This window comes from Gnatocerus cornutus, chromosome 5, assembly GCF_029298725.1.
Source record: "Gnatocerus cornutus isolate USDA-ARS CGAHR chromosome 5, icGnaCorn1.1, whole genome shotgun sequence".
Classification (NCBI taxonomy): Eukaryota; Metazoa; Arthropoda; class Insecta; order Coleoptera; family Tenebrionidae; genus Gnatocerus; species Gnatocerus cornutus.
Genome location: NC_142237.1, coordinates 9,044,287 through 9,060,238, shown reverse-complemented (window position 1 = coordinate 9,060,238; position 15,952 = coordinate 9,044,287). Strand labels below are relative to the sequence as shown.

General features: G+C 36.4%; 4 protein-coding genes across 4 annotated transcripts in view; 3 read left to right on the top strand and 1 right to left on the bottom strand.

Moving 5' to 3' along the window:
- LOC148174188 (dipeptidase 1-like) overlaps window positions 1–8,158 on the top strand; it is a 122,480-nt gene extending 114,322 nt beyond the window's left edge. The window contains exons 6-11 of the mRNA XM_088035449.1: window positions 1,399–1,531; window positions 2,311–2,461; window positions 3,335–3,404; window positions 6,381–6,642; window positions 6,703–6,778; window positions 7,930–8,158. Coding sequence (XP_087891575.1) covers window positions 1,399–1,531; window positions 2,311–2,461; window positions 3,335–3,404; window positions 6,381–6,642; window positions 6,703–6,778; window positions 7,930–8,158 — 921 coding nt within the window. The remainder of the gene's footprint in view (window positions 1–1,398; window positions 1,532–2,310; window positions 2,462–3,334; window positions 3,405–6,380; window positions 6,643–6,702; window positions 6,779–7,929) is intronic.
- Window positions 8,159–10,187: 2,029 nt separating this feature from the next.
- Window positions 10,188–11,677, top strand: LOC148174187 (ribonucleoside-diphosphate reductase subunit M2 B-like). The gene is made up of 2 exons (XM_088035778.1): window positions 10,188–10,404; window positions 10,465–11,677. Exon 2 carries the CDS (start codon window positions 10,472–10,474, stop codon window positions 11,585–11,587), a length of 1,116 nt encoding a protein of 371 aa, XP_087891904.1. The 5' UTR covers window positions 10,188–10,404; window positions 10,465–10,471; the 3' UTR covers window positions 11,588–11,677.
- A 251-nt stretch (window positions 11,678–11,928) lies between these two features.
- Window positions 11,929–13,726, top strand: Nfs1 (Nfs1 cysteine desulfurase). Its single transcript, XM_088037542.1, has 7 exons — window positions 11,929–12,140; window positions 12,190–12,266; window positions 12,313–12,567; window positions 12,615–12,942; window positions 12,986–13,282; window positions 13,332–13,464; window positions 13,513–13,726. Exons 1-7 carry the CDS (start codon window positions 12,044–12,046, stop codon window positions 13,664–13,666), a joined length of 1,341 nt encoding a protein of 446 aa, XP_087893668.1. The 5' UTR covers window positions 11,929–12,043; the 3' UTR covers window positions 13,667–13,726.
- Window positions 13,700–15,926, bottom strand: abo (de-etiolated protein 1 abo). Its single transcript, XM_088037536.1, has 4 exons — window positions 15,495–15,926; window positions 14,572–15,449; window positions 14,334–14,525; window positions 13,700–13,962 (listed from the first exon to the last, which is right to left on the bottom strand). Exons 1-4 carry the CDS (start codon window positions 15,879–15,881, stop codon window positions 13,734–13,736), a joined length of 1,686 nt encoding a protein of 561 aa, XP_087893662.1. The 5' UTR covers window positions 15,882–15,926; the 3' UTR covers window positions 13,700–13,733.
- Between the last annotated feature and the right edge of the window lie 26 nt (window positions 15,927–15,952).

Here is a 15,952-nt window from a genome sequence, read left to right as displayed (position 1 = left end):
TGAGAATTAGCCAAAAGCTTTATATTGTCACTCTAGGTGCCATAACTTCGGCATCTCCTAGTTGATAATTTTGAAATTTGGTGAAATTGCTATTTATTTAACGTTATTTAAGAGTGCCAAGTTTAAAAACTATAGAAAAAGAAACACAAATTCTGCAAATTTTGAAGCTTGATGAGTGCGAGGAAATTCGACTGTATCATGAAAAGTGCTATAATTCCGGTATCACTCAGTCGATAACTATGAATTTTGGTCACGTTATTACTCTTTAGTTGTTTTTTAAAACTGTCAAATTTGAAAAATGTACACCAATAAATACTTCTTTTACCATTTTTTTTATTTGAGCATTAGCCAACAGCATTATATTGTCACTCTAGGTGCCGTAACTCCGGCATCTCTCAGTCATCTTTTTTATTAATTTTTATTCTGTAAATTGTTTTGAGAAGTGATAGAATTCAGCATAAAATTTTACAAAATAGTGTTATTAAAGAGATCATAACTTACCAAAATTGAAGTATATTCTCGCTCGCAATTTTAAGGCTTGTATTATAATTTGTTGCTATAACTTTTAAATTCCAACTTTTAAACTCGCAAAATACCGCAAAGGACGCATTAATTACCATAATTTCCTCCACTGAAGTGTCCAACTCAACTTCGACTACTCGTTTTAAGTAGCTACCCTAAAAGACCGTTGTTAAATTACTGTTGTGAAGTTTTTCAGGACAGAAAACTTTTTGGTGGTTCTTTGCGCACCTGCAACTCATTAACCATTTATCTGACACTGCGGCTCAAAGTTTTTTATCACGTCACGTTTTTATACCTGTAAGAACCAAAAGGTTAATATTCATCATTGCTAGCAATGAATGTAATTCAGTTTCAAAATCGGCTCACAGAAGAGACGCTTAAATTTGCCAATTCACATGCATCGACATTTGCATTTCATTTTCAGAGAGGATGTACTGAATATGGAACATGAGAATTCATTACATAGCGACCCGCCTTCACCAGAGCTTATCTAAAATTTTTGAGTTCATTTGGAGCCAAAGTGCTCGTTGAAAACTGCAAACTTTAAAGAAAGCGATTATTTTTATTGCGGCGGCACCATCCATTTAGTTACTTCAGGATTGAATTTGATGCGGTATCAAATGGTTAAATCAAACAATTTGAAATTTCCCAATCCTAAATTGTTATCCATTTATTTCCAACCTCCTTATTTGGCATTCAGGTCGTATCAACGCCTTATTGGCCCACCTGAACGTACGATGAATTTGCGGCTCAATTCAATTGATTGAATTTTTCCCACCCAAAGAAAATTTACCGTTTCTTTTTTCTATTCTCCCTGTTCGACATTTACAGCATGTTGGCACGTCCACATTCAAATCAATGGTAATGTTGTTGCAGTTCTGGGCAGCCTACGTCCCTTGTGATTCGCAATACAAGGATGCGGTCCAACTCACATTAGAACAAATTGACGTAATCAGAAGATTCACTGAATTGTATCATCCGAAGCTGACTTTGTGCACATCTTCTGAAGGTAATGACCGCTCAAATGTTGTTTTGATTAGACTCCAGACGCGCACAAACCCAACTCTGATTTCACTTTGTCTAGACAATTAAAAAGTCCTTTCCTTGTCTTCTTTGTCTTTTGACAAAGTCCTTTTTCCTCCATTGTGCAAACATACCATCTCCACATTATTGTTGACGCTATACGTTTCCACTGGAAATTCCTTTTCAGTGTTTACGAGGTGAATTTCAATGAAGCCCTCGTTTTATGGAAAATGTGTGAATGAGTACTAAAAGACTAAAGACGAAGCTTTTAACGAAAAGTGACAGTTGGGAGATTTTCATTACTCGGCCTTCAGGTTCACAAATCTCACTTTAATCCAGACACCAATAAGATTTTCACACCCTTGCTCTCGCTTTAGAACGCGCTTTATAGGTGACAAGAGGTCCTGACTCGTGCCATCAAGGGATGAAGAATGCGTCAAGGGATCGAGAGTGCAGAGATGAGCTATGGCACAAAGACAAGTGACACGGTCACACGACACATTCAACAATTTAGATTGAAAGAGTAGTCAGAATAAACCCACGGAATTCAGAGAAAATGAAACTTGTTGGCTTCCCGCCCTTCCACGCCAGTGCATTATATAATCTATATCTCTTGTGACCGCTTATTAAATTAAGAGTCCTTTTTCCTCAACCCACTCAAATTTCCAGATCCGGACTCTGCGCATCCGGTCGGTCCGTTCCAATTTCCGGAACGAGCACCCACGTCTTTTACTTTGTCCGCATTATTTATTTTCTGCATCACAGATATCAAAACGGCGTATCAGCGACATCAGATGTGCTCGCTGATAGGAGTTGAAGGAGGTCATTCGTTGGCAGGAAGTCTCGCCGTTCTCCGCACACTTTACCATGTCGGAGTTCGATATCTGACTCTTACTTCCACGTGCAATACGCCATGGTAAGTACGCACTGATTAAAAAAGTTGCCGTAATTAAAAATAAACTTTGGTTTTATACGAAAATCAAGTTTAATTACAGAGAAGATGGGAGGAATAAAGGAGAATTTATGTTGGGGGAGGTGGAGAAATTAATTATTGTTGTGCGGCCTTGCGTGTAGGAGGGGACGACATGTAAGAATTTATGTTGTTGTTTCAGTTTATATGATTAATAAAACGTCATGATGCACTAAGACCAGTAGGTAAATCAAGATAACATGCAAAGTTCGCAATTGCTACGAGCTGTAGCACTAGTTTTGTAAGAGTAATGTGATTGCTTAACATTAATTAAAGCACACATTGAATTCAAATTATTTTACATAAATGCATTAAAATCCATTCATGAATAACAAATATATTGGACTGAAAATTTTACTGGGCCCACCTTGTATATTTCGAAAAACAAACCAGGAAACTGTTAAAAGCTCACTTACTACCTACCATTAGTTAAACTATTGACGGCTGTCCAAAGTTGATACCGTTTCATCCTCTCATCTTGTAATCTCGTTAAAACTCTTAATTTCCCTCGTTGTTCTTCAAACAATAAGAAACTCCTAATTGATATTTGAGTAACTATCCATACCCAGAGAGCCTTGCTATTACAACCCCTTGCAAAATAAATTAGTTTTTGCCAGCATCCAACTTCAAGGAAGGGTTAATAGATTAGAGCCGCCTCTTCCCGAAATTAGGGCTAATATGTTTTACAAACTCCAACGACAAACTTTTCGGTTATGAGTTAATATATAGGTTCTATAAACATACTCAAACTACCATATAAAGCTCATAACCACCTTTTTACGATATTTAGTTAAGAAATTTCATTGTGTAATGTTCCAGGGCCGACTGTTCCCACGCAGACCTTCCGGGTAAAAAGCCGGAACATGGAGGACTCACCAGTTTCGGAAAGGTAGGTGAAAAAAAATTAGTGAAAATTGGCGTCCGGGATAATCCGAGACGGATTTGTTAAAATTTTAATTAAAGGGAGTTTTATGGGAATGTTAGAAAAACGGATTCGGAAGTTGCGAGTCGACTGTAATTTGCTTTTTAAAGCATGTAGAAATATTGGAGTTTCAATTACTTTTCCCTTTTCGTTTTATTTATGTGTTGAACTGTTTAAAGTCCATTCTCTTCCATAGTCACGTACTTATGTATGTCGGATTCGCCAGATTTTTGTTTGTTTATTTTACTAACTTTAATGAAAATCTCGAAAGCCACGGAATATGCAAAATGCATATTTATGCATTTAATATTTCGGTCACAAGACCAAGCAAGGCAAATTTGTTTTGTTCCTTCGAAATCATTTTCCACACCCAAAAGACCACTCTGATTGATTCTTGTTGTTGAAATTAATAAGGTAAAAGATCTGGCTATCAGTACATGAATACATGAATAGAAACGTGTTTTGTGGAGCGGTATTGGTGCATTTAATAGCAATCACATGTTCGCGCTGCGGTTATGTCAAAAGCCGCATCGCTGAAACCTCATTCTGTCGATAGTTGTTAATTACCAATCGATTAAAACATTGAAATAATCCAGCGCAGTTGCTTTTATCCCCAAAGACGGATTATTTTATATCGAATTCCGCAGTTGTTGTCGCGTTAATCCAAATTCACTTTTTGTGTCGGTCAATTGAATCTCGCAAACGATATTAACGAACCAATAGAATTAGTCGCCCGGATTATGTTAACGTAAAGTGAGTTATCATCCCGTGAATGGACGTATTCACTTTTTCCTTTTCCTCAACCATCAAGATATATCCTAGAATCCGTCTGGATGCGAGAGACATTTATTAAAGACGAGCTAGGATTAACCCTGTCAACCAAACAGACCGGCTTTGTGACAGCCAATCGACAAAGCCGAAAATTTCTTGTACAATGCCCATCTTCCACGACGAAATCCCTTGTGTAGGCGGAAACGGACGACGAATTCACACATTGTGAAAAAAGGACGGAAAGGATCGCGTATAAGTGCAGCGAAGAGGAATTTGCAATTTATATTTGGTTCGGTGGTTGTACACAGCTGCTTTAAATAATGGTTTCTCTTGAGAAGTGGAGGTGTTGGAAAAAGCACCAAGGTCAGGAGAGCAAGCTTTTCGTATACTTTTTCGATTAAATAGAGCTTGGAAAAATTCAAATTTTGCGCCGGTTTTTCCGTTCGCTTCGGTTGCTCGCCAGGACTATCGCTTTGACGGGTCTCGGCTGAATTCTATTATCCTAGGGCTATGAATCCTAGGCGCTTCTCAACAGATGTTGATGTTTTATTAGTTTTATTTTTGCGGAACGAGTATTTATGGTGACGGAATTCTAAATAAACTTGTGACACAAATTATTACACTTAATTGGGATTTAAAATTAAAATAGTTTGTTATACTAAAAACCTGAATTGTTGATTGCGAAATTTCAAACATTAAAACTACAAAATTTGAATATTCCAAATTGTAATTATAAGTAAGCATAATTTAATTATTCAGAGTACACTCGCACAAACTTGGAATGCAGCTAATTAAAAATGACAAAATAAAAAAGTCTTGTTTTCAGAGAAATGTTGCCAATTTAATCAAAAAGTAAAGTTTTAAACTTTCAAACGATGATAACAAGGTTTAATTAAATAATTAACAATTAACAAAAATCTTAAGCTACAATTTTGTGTAATATGGTTCAAACTTCGGTGAAATAATTTTTACAACTTTTTTCATTATTCCTTGTATTTTCTTATTAAGTAAATCGAAAAACGCATAAAACAGAAATTTATTAAAAAAACAATTTTGAAAATAAAAATGAAAAAAGTCGAAGTGTAATAAAATTTTATTTTTTTTTTAATAACTTTTGCATTTGTTGTGGTTTGCTTTGTTTAGACAGTCACAAATGTAAATAGTAAATTTATGGTTATACGTAAACATTGAAAGCTTACTTAGACAATTTATATTATACAGGGTGATGAAAAAAGGCGCCCATGCTACCAATCATGTTGCAGCTAATTCTTTTCTGAGCTCAAAATTGAAAACCAAAACAAAATTTCTGCCTTTTTAACTTAGAGAGCAACTTTCTTTTATAATCGATCCAACTGTGTTTGGATAAACTTTTTATAACAATTTCATAGTTAGACACCACATTTTTTACAGTTAATCATATTCTGTATCAAAAAAAGAACAAAAAGTGTTTTAAAACAAGATTCTTTAATATTTTAAAAGTACCATTTCTTGGCTTTGTAGAAAAATTTTCAATGTTGCAACATTGTAAAGTTCTCGGTATTAAGTTGCTTAGTTACGAAGATTGCCAAATGTTAAATTTTATTAGAAAGAGTTGTGCAGCATTGCCAAATTTTTCCTTTGAAAAAAAATCATATTGTGAAACGGAATGAGTTTAAATTAATTTTGCTTTGATTTCTGAGATGATTTAACTGAAAAGGACATGATACTTTTTCTCATGGGTGCCTTTTTTTATTATCCTGTATAGGAAAAGCATGAAAAACCAAATTATAAAATTTTATCCCGGCGCCTCCACCATTTTTATTTATTTTTTTTTTTTTTTAAACATTTCGTTAGGAATGATAAATAACACAATACACTCTGTTTGATCAGCTGGAACTAAATTTTCAACAAACTGTATTCAAGCTTTGCAATCAACAAGTTAGAATTAATTGCAGAACTCCATTACTCGCAGCCGCATTAAGGTGTCTAGAATGTTGTTTTTGTCGTTTCTTTTAATCCCGTAAGCCTGTATAAGATTGTTACAATGATTATAATAAAGCTGACCTATCCATCCTCCTACTTTTCTAATTAAATACTGTTGGCAAGTGTTCGGCTTAAAACCTTCTCGTACTCATAGACCCTATCCCATTGTGCGTCGCCTCTAATTTTAATCAGTCTAATTCCGTGTTTTAGAGTGTCGTAAAGGAAATGAACCGTCTGGGCATGATAGTGGACTTATCGCATGTTTCTGTAAGGACGATGTGGGACGCTTTGGAAGTCTCAAAAGCTCCAGTGATATTCAGCCATTCCTCCGCTCACGCACTTTGCAATTCGACCCGAAACGTTCCGGACGCTACTCTAAGGAAGCTCGCATTGAACAAAGGCGTCGTCATGGTTAACTTTTACACGCAATTTCTTACATGCAAGGACGCCGCAACAGTTGCCGATGCCGTCGGTACGCTCCACCACAATCAATAATTATAGTTTCGTACTAATATTGATTTTTTTGTTTTAGCTCATATTAATCATATCCGAGAAGTGGCGGGGGTTGATAACGTCGGCCTAGGGGCTGGTTACGACGGTATCAACTAGTGAGTATCATGGGGGGTTGGGGGATTCTCCTTTTCAACATTTAGTTGACGGATTTGCACAATCAAACATGAATACCTGTGTTTAACAGTTGACAAATATCACGCACATTTGTGCCAAATGCCATTAATTACAGGACAAAGTGGGCACTTAAGCGAGATCGATTTATCAAATTGTGCTGCGATAACGCGCTGTTTTTAATTACGTGTGAATATAGCGTTCAATTGTGCCAGGGACAAGCGTGACAGAAGAGTTAATCACGAAGAACAGTTGGTAGTAGTGGTTGCATTGTTCAAAAATTGGGGGACAGGTTAGCCAACCACACTTCCTCTAATGGAAATTTCGGTTCATTACTTCTCAATGGTCAGTTGAGTATGCGAAGCATCTAAAGTCATAAATTAGATTAGTGTGATATTACTTCACGGCAGGAATATAACGAGGTAATGGGTCTAAAAGCATCGATCGACATCTCAAATACTCTTAGAGGGATTTTAGCCGCACGGAAATTACATACTGCTTCCAAAAACGAAAAAATCTAAGATTAATGAACACGTTTCGAGTACTTTGAAAACGTATATTTTCATGTGGTTTGTCGATAAAGGGGTTGCTGACTTCGCCGCCGCTGCAGTTAAAACCAAATTTTACAATACTACCGTTTCTGCGCCTTGTAGGAACAATTTTTCAGCGTCACCCCAACCAAGCTATCAAAATTGATAGGCATTGGCGCGAAAAAAATTGCTGGATTGAATTTCCTGTTAGTGTTTTCAAAGATAAAAATGAGATACGATACATCGATAACCTTTGTTGCGTCTTCCAGGTTCTTTATTCGCCTCATTTGTCTGTAACGTGTCAGTGCACAAAAATCTCAAAGCATAAGTTCTCCGATTCGAAAGGCGGTAGCGTAACCACAAATAGGCGTGGCGTAGCAATTGCCAGCAAACCAAGCACAAACACATTTGTCACGTGATGCTGATAATCTAATAAAGCTGTTGGTGAAGTAGGTTAATTTTCTTCACACCTCGTATCCTTTAGCTGACTCGAAAACTTTCAAAGTTGTGTTGGTAACAAGTGCATAAATGCAGCGCAACCGGTGCATAACGCTAATTGCGGGAAAGTTGACAACTGTGTACTAATAAGTTGAATATATTTGCAGTGTTCCCCAAGGATTGGAGGATGTCTCTTCATATCCCACTTTATTCGCGGAACTGATAGGCACAGGCAAATGGAGCGTTGACGACTTGAAAAAACTGGCTGGATTGAATTTCCTGAGAGTGTTGCAGGAAGTAGAAAAAATAAGGGATGAATTTAAAAAAGCCAATATACCTCCATACGAAGATGTCTTGCAGCCGAAACCAAAAAGCAATTGTAGTTCTCAAGATTGATTCATATATTTTATTGTTAGGATTAAACAGACTAGTGAAATTTTATTACCGCTATAAAGTTTAATAAATTAATAAATCCTGGTGCTAAAAGAAGATTGTAGTAAAGGACTTGAGTGTTTATTTTATAAGTTATAAAAATTTTGGGTGTTGGAGAATAGTGGATAATCAAAACTGAAACTTTATACTATGGTTAATAAAAAGTATGTTGTTTTATTAGAGAATTAGTGTAATATAATACCTAAATACTAAATTAAGGAGACATTGGTGGAAAATATTTCGCTTCGAGACTAGTTTGTAGACTAAATAGGGCGTCCCGAACAAGTCTGGTCGCCCTGGACCTTTACATATAAGCTTAAGTTTGTGATACCTCGAAAACCTTTTGTAACTTATTGTAAATTTCAAATATTTTGTGTACATTTTTCGTAAAACAATTTTATTTAGAAACCTTATGTGTTCATAAATGTACTAATCCAAAACAACCAATGACTGATAGATTATCCTAAATCTTACCACTTAAAGATTACCAATTAGATAGGTAAATGAAAATTCAATGAAAACTGCTATGCATGAGGAAAACGGAATTTACACGTACATTTACGAATGCAATTATTAAGAAATAATGATATTCATAAATGTAATTTACATACTCATTTTAGCAATAATTTCAATCATTTCACTAGAAGTCGTAGAATTGCAGACATTCATTCTGACTAATACGAATGTGTCTCGTTAAATGCTTGTAATGAATACTTATACGTTGATTCTTGAAGATTTTTATTACGTCTTGAGAAATTGTGAAATAAATAGGACCAATTTCTTACTGTTTATAACTGTTTTATGTGTACATAAAAACAATGCTAATATTATTATCCAACATATCATAGAAATAGGGCCGTTATTCTTATTACAGCAATATAAAAAGATGTGTTTATTTAAGAGCATTTGTTTTTTGTGTTTTGTGTACCAATAAATTTTTATAACTGCTTTCAATAACTTCATTAATTTCCCGCAGATCCCAAATACGAAAGCTTATTCTTAATCTAACATTGCTCCGAATCCAGAAAACATAATAGCTAATAAAAAACAAACGTAAAATAAAATAATAAAAAAAATAAGAAAATAATATATTAAAATAAGTTTTATAAAACTTTCCTATTATGTAAAACACTAGTTCAGAGTGGATGCTTTTAAGTTTTATACACGAGTTTTCCTGATTTTTATGTAGTTGGTATGTACTAATGGCTATTAACGCATTTAAAACAAAATGCCTTGGTATGGTAATAAGTCATATTTAAATTTATTTTTATAACTGATGTCGATTTCGCGCTAAAATGGCGCAGCCAATTAGAGTTCAGGAAGTGAGCATGTGGCGCCCTCTGGTGAACTAAACACACCTCTTCTTGCAGGACTGTACTTGAATGTATGAGCTGGGTACTTTAGAGTTTGTGTCCAAGATCATTTGCTCGCTATTGTAAAACAGATCCACAAACAAATATAATAAATGTAGGACACCACAATAATACTGTAAAAAGTTTGATAAATGCTTTTGTTGGAAATGCTTTCAGGTGCACAGTACAATTCCAATAAGAATATAAAAGTTTTTTAAGGCTTAAGTTTAGCCTGTTCAGCATTGTGTAAGTTTTTTTATTACTTGTTAGACTTACAGAAGTTCCTACCTTCCAGTTTTTATTGCTTCACAAATTGTATAAAAGTCTTCTTGTTCGCTGATGTGGATGGATATGAAATCATTATCTCAAAAAAAAACTGAAGCCGTCCCTGTTTTACTCTAGTTATTTAACTATACATATAATATCCGCCAATCAGTCTTTCTCCCTCCATTACCATTATTTCACACTTCATTGACGTAGCAGCAAAATCGGTTAGTTTCTAACGTTAATAAAAAATCAATAGAGCATATAAATCAACTTGCAATAAAACAAGAATAACTCACTTAACATCCTGAAAATTTTGGAAGCTTTCAATATTTTTTAAATTGGATAATATTTATTTTCTTCTGACAAGAACAAATGTGCACGCCACTGCTTTATGTCACTTTTATCAGTTTGCCTACCATGATGTCCAATGGAAATTTTTCCCGCTAAATTCGTTTGCAACCGGCGACCTGCAGGTGCCCCAGTATAAAAGGGATGATTTAATTGAGGAAGAACCATTTCATGTTTTGTTGTCGTGAATTTTATACTTGTGTTGTACCTGTTGTGGTTATAATTGGTGTTGTTCTGTCGCAGGTAAGTCCGAGCAACCTTGTGCAATGTTTCTCTCTATTGTTTACTTTTTTTGCCCCCCAGCTCGAAAATGTCTCTCACTAACAAAGAAAATGCTCCACTGTCTATTCTCGAAAACTCCAACAAGAATGTGTTAACCAACAAGACTAACATCATTAAAAACATTTTGGAAGATGGCCCAAAAATTCAGGATGGAGACAACATGGAATTTGACTCGGAGCTGGAGCCCCTTCTTCGGGAAAACCCTCGTCGTTTCGTGATTTTCCCGATTCAGTACCCGGATATCTGGGCTAAATACAAGCAAGCTGAGGCTTCTTTCTGGGCCACTGAAGAGGTTGATTTATCTAAAGACTTGGATGACTGGAAGTACAAGTTGAATGACAACGAACGTTACTTCATTTCGCATGTATTAGCGTTCTTCGCTGCCTCCGATGGTATCGTAAACGAGAACCTCGTTGAACGTTTCAGCCAAGAAGTTCAAGTGACTGAAGCACGTTGTTTCTACGGTTTCCAAATCGCAATTGAGAATATCCACTCAGAGATGTACAGTCTGTTGATTGAGACGTACATTTCTGACCCTGAAGAAAAGGACTTTTTATTCAACGCCATCAAAACTCTTCCCTGTGTTAAGAAGAAGGCGGATTGGGCCCTTCTCTGGATCAGCAGCAAAAAATCCACTTTCGGCGAAAGAATCGTCGCTTTCGCCGCCGTTGAAGGCATATTTTTCTCAGGCAGTTTCGCCTCCATCTTCTGGTTGAAAAAACGCGGCCTAATGCCCGGTCTCACTTTTTCTAACGAGCTGATTTCACGCGATGAAGGTCTTCATTGTGATTTTGCTTGTTTGATGTTTTCTCATTTGGTACAAAAACCTTCCAAAGAGCGAATTCAGAGTATTATTCAAGATGCTGTCAAGATCGAAAAAGAATTTTTGAGCGAGGCTTTACCAGTCAGTATGATTGGCATGAATTGCCAGCTCATGTGTCAGTACATTGAGTTTGTTGCTGATCGCTTGTTGGGAGAGTTAGGCTGTGAGAAGATCTACAATACCACGAATCCCTTTGATTTTATGACGATTATTTCTATGGAAGGTAAAACTAATTTCTTTGAGAAGAAAGTCAGCGAGTATCAGAAATGCGGGGTCACCACCAGCGGCGCCCAAGAGTTTGACACAAATGTTGATTTTTAAGATGTTGTATTAAGTGTAAATTATTCTGTTAGATTTAGGTCTAGATTTTTTTATTCAATAAATATGTAATAAAGTAATAATCATAAATAACACTTGAGTTTCATTTGATTTCGTAGTAACGCCGTTCGATTTCATAGTAACGTATTGCGATTCCTTAGTGACGTCATGTCACTGCGTAGTAACATGACGTCACTCCGTAGTAACGTCGTTTGTTACCTTGGTTACGTCGTGTTACCATGGTTACGTATTACATGTGTTGTAAACTTTGTGAAAATTAATATTTTCGTACACTCAATAAATTTCGTTAAAATGTGGACACAACACGGGTTATAATACAAATATTTGAGGAGCACGTGGTTCCTGTCAACTTCCTACGTCACTTCCGCAATCCTCCAAACGTCACGAAATGTCAATGATCGAATAAGTTTCATCCGATAACATTAAAACAGATTAAATATGTATCGATTTTATTCAAAATTACGAACTTTTTTATCGCAAACCCAAGGTTTAACTCGACAGTACAGCTTGTCTGCTGCGAATCAACCAGTAATCGGTAAGTCTTTTTTTGAGGTTATGTCAATTCTTGAATTTTTATTTTTAAGAGACAATATACAGTATTCAAGATGATGTTATTGTCGGAAGGCCTTTATATATGGATGCCCAATCCACTACACCTCTTGTGAGTAGTTGTCTTTAAAATTAAAATGCTAAATTGGGAGTTGCAGGATCCAAGAGTTTTGGATGCTATGTTGCCTTATCTAACATCTTATTACGGGAACCCCCATTCCAGAACACATGCTTATGGGTGGGAATCAGAGGCGGCTGTCGAAAAGTCGAGGGAACAAATCGCGAGTATAATAGGGGCTGATCCTAAGGAGATCATTTTTACATCAGGAGCAACTGAAAGCAATAATATAGCAGTGAAAGGAGTCGGCAGGTTTTATTCTTCAAAGAAGAAACACATAATAACAACACAAACTGTAAGATCAGGTTTTTTCCTTTAAGAGTTAAAGTGATGTTCTTTTAGGAACACAAGTGCGTACTTGATTCTTGTCGCGCTTTAGAGGGTGAGGGCTACAAAGTTTCATACCTACCAGTAGGAACAAATGGAATTATCTCAATGGAAGACCTAGACAAGGCAATTACTCCAGAGACGTCTCTTGTTTCTATCATGACAGTGAATAATGAAATTGGAGTTACACAACCAATTGCTGAAATTGGGAAACTTTGTAAACAAAAAAAGGTTTTCTTTCACACAGATGCTGCTCAAGCTGTTGGAAAGATTCCTCTTGATGTTAACTCAATGAATATTGATTTGATGTCCATCAGTGGACATAAAATCTATGGCCCCAAAGGTAATATAAAAAAGTCTGCAACATTCATTTGATACTTTGACAGGTGTGGGAGCGTTATATGTAAGAAGACGACCAAGAGTGAGGGTGGAACCTATCCAAAGTGGTGGAGGTCAAGAAAGAGGAATTAGAAGTGGTACTGTTCCTACCCACTTAGCTGTGGGAATGGGTGCTGCTTGTGCTATAAGTGAGAAAGAGATGTCTTATGACCATGCTTGGATGGAAAAGTTGAGTAAGAGACTGATGGACCAAATTTTTGGGTCTTTGACCCATGTTATTCGAAATGGGGACCCTGTACACTCATATCCTGGGTGTATCAATCTTTCTTTCGCGTTTGTTGAAGGTAAGATAAATTACAGATGCTTTGAAATGTTATTATCGCCGAATTTTAGGAGAATCACTTTTAATGGCACTAAAAGATGTAGCATTATCTAGTGGATCTGCATGCACGTCTGCGTCTTTAGAACCGTCGTATGTCTTAAGAGCTATTGGAGCCGACGAGGATTTGGCTCATAGCTCAATAAGGTACAAAAATAGTAAGTAGGTACAATATTGTTATCAAAATTATTTCAGATTTGGCTTTGGGAGGTTTACTACAATAGAAGAAGTGGATTACACAGTAAAAAAATGTATCAGCCACGTAACTCGACTAAGAAACATGAGCCCCCTGTGGGAAATGGTGCAAGAAGGCGTAGATTTGAAGACCATCAAATGGTCCCAGCATTGAATAATATACTCGCTCTTAAAGTTTAGAGTAATGTAATTTTTCAACAATAAATTTATTTTATCACAAATTACAAAACAAAGTTACAATCTTCGTAAAAATTGGTGTTTCCGAAAGCGGGATCGTGACGTAAATGAAAATTCACTACATAATTCGCATTGGTTCGTTGCACCGATATGGCAAAAGGGTCTGTTGGGTGAAATGTGAAGGCCACCAGTCTGCGAGCTGAGGGGTACATAAGGCGAGTACCACCGGCGAAAATTTGGAATTTTAGGAACCCTGAATCCCGACCATAAAATCTGCAAAAAATTTGGTGCCAAAATTTGTATAGACGACAAGGCTGCCAACACAATAGCTAGTTGTTACTAGTAAAAATAATTAATTTTACAAAATTTTTGAGAGAAATTAGTGGAAAATCATCTAGAAGTGTGACACATTTCAAAAATAAAATAGTTGAGTTTAATTAACGGAAGAAATTATTACTTTTATGTATAGTTAGAAATAAAAGTGTTGGCGACCCTGCAAAAAATTTGAACACGGAACTGTCAAAAATGTGCGAAAGTTGCGTTATTCAGATTAGTTTTATGAGTATTTTTTACTTTTAATAAGTGAAAAGTGTTGAATTTGGTGTCGCACAACGTATTATGGTGAGTTCTTTATCATACTATACCTGATGGGATATTCCCCGCAAGTCTTCGGCCTCTCCATCACAGACACCCATTTATCGTCATAACTAAATAAAGACAGGTCTAAATAAGGCGAGCTACTATAAGATTGGGCACTTATTGGTAATTGAGCTAACAGTCTTTTCGTGGCTTCAGTTTCGCCCCCATATTTCGCGCTAACAATAGTTTGTTTAAACCTAAAATCAAAAACTAAATTGGAGTCGTCCATATTGTCTTATTTACCTTTGTTGTAAAATCCTGGCATAAATGTTGTTAGAGGGGCTGCAGGTAAACTGTGTCTCACTATTTACACTCGCATTCCTGAAAGAATCACAGAAGTTTTCAAACAGATGCAACAATTCTGTTGAAGTGTTTTCATAAATGGCCAAAATTTTGCTCTCCTTCATGTTGTAGACCACAAAGAAAGAAGGTTGAGTGTTTGCGTCTGTACATTTAAGCGTCACCACGTCTTCACTTGCATATTTAATCAGTAAATGATTTTCATCCAGTAGCTGCATTTTCCACAACTTCAACGAATTGAAACTACTGAAATGATGGAAAAACTTTCTGATCTCCAACGGGCTGTTATCCCTCTGACTTATTCTCACGGCTCGTTTGTATAAGAACGTCAAAAGTCTGTGTTTTAACGAATTTATACTAACGTCGCGAAACGCTCGCTCATTTGGATATGCTAAATCGTAAAAGTACGAATCGTCTTCAAAGCAAAATCGACCGATTTTTCGAACGTTTACAAACATCCCGTCCAGAAGTTGATAAATGTGGATTACTTGGTGCTGGACAGATAGCACTGCAAGGATGTCTTTGTATAAATAGAGACCCTGATTGTGAGAAAGGAAAATCTTGTCAACTTTGAATTGTCTGGTATCACATAGTTTGCCCAAATACAAATCCACCAAATGTAGCGTGTAGTTTTCAAGAGGTGACCGCGGATTGGGGGTCACAGATTCGTTGTTGGTATAAATTTCATAGAAATGAGGTCTTATTTCTTCAGGAATGAACGCTGCAGAGCCTATTATCACATATCTGCCATCATCACTAAACAGGCTACATTCCCTATTGAGCTCTTCAGTTCCCTGTGTAACATGTACGACATATTTCAACTAAAATTAAACGGTTTAGGAGATACATTTTGTTAGAACAATTACCTTAAAAATTCTGTCGAATATTTTACTACTTATTTCTGCTCTCTTGTCCCCGCCACAGTTCTCACATTTGTTGAACAAGTCGGCAGCTGCAGCGGGGCCCCTGTACGTGTACACTTCTAAGGACGTTTGGTCCGATGAAAAGGCGATAAAATACTTGCCATCGGGACTGAATTTCCGAAGAAAACACGGAGGTTTCTCCACGTTTATCACAGTGAAATTGGGGAAAATGCTTTGGTAGAACTGTCTAGCGGTGTGAAAATGAGTACCTGGTCTTCTGTATGAAAAGATTTCTCTGTTTTTGAGACGAAGGACTATATTTTGGGGGGCTATTTTCTTGCGTTTGAATATGTAGTCCGATTTACTGATTGTTGACTCTTTAGGTTTCATTTTAGAAGTTTGGAGGTTATGTTGATGTTTGAGCTGTCAAAGGCTGCAAATCACGTGGATTTGACGTTGAC

What these genes read in the sequence shown, in the direction of transcription:
- LOC148174187 (XM_088035778.1), top strand. Translation starts at nt 10,472, where the DNA reads ATGTCTCTCACTAACAAAGAAAATGCTCCACTGTCTATTCTCGAAAAC.
- Nfs1 (XM_088037542.1), top strand. Translation starts at nt 12,044, where the DNA reads ATGTATCGATTTTATTCAAAATTACGAACTTTTTTATCGCAAACCCAA. An exon ending in TGCGAATCAACCAGTAATCG is followed by an intron (nt 12,141 to 12,189) that starts GTAAGTCTTTTT and finishes TTTATTTTTAAG; the next exon opens with AGACAATATACAGTATTCAA. An exon ending in TTCTTTCGCGTTTGTTGAAG is followed by an intron (nt 13,283 to 13,331) that starts GTAAGATAAATT and finishes GCCGAATTTTAG; the next exon opens with GAGAATCACTTTTAATGGCA.
- abo (XM_088037536.1), bottom strand. Translation starts at nt 15,881, where the DNA reads ATGAAACCTAAAGAGTCAACAATCAGTAAATCGGACTACATATTCAAA. An exon ending in TATTCGACAGAATTTTTAAG is followed by an intron (nt 15,450 to 15,494) that starts GTAATTGTTCTA and finishes GTTTAATTTTAG; the next exon opens with TTGAAATATGTCGTACATGT. An exon ending in TGCGGGGAATATCCCATCAG is followed by an intron (nt 13,963 to 14,333) that starts GTATAGTATGAT and finishes AATTTTTTGCAG; the next exon opens with ATTTTATGGTCGGGATTCAG.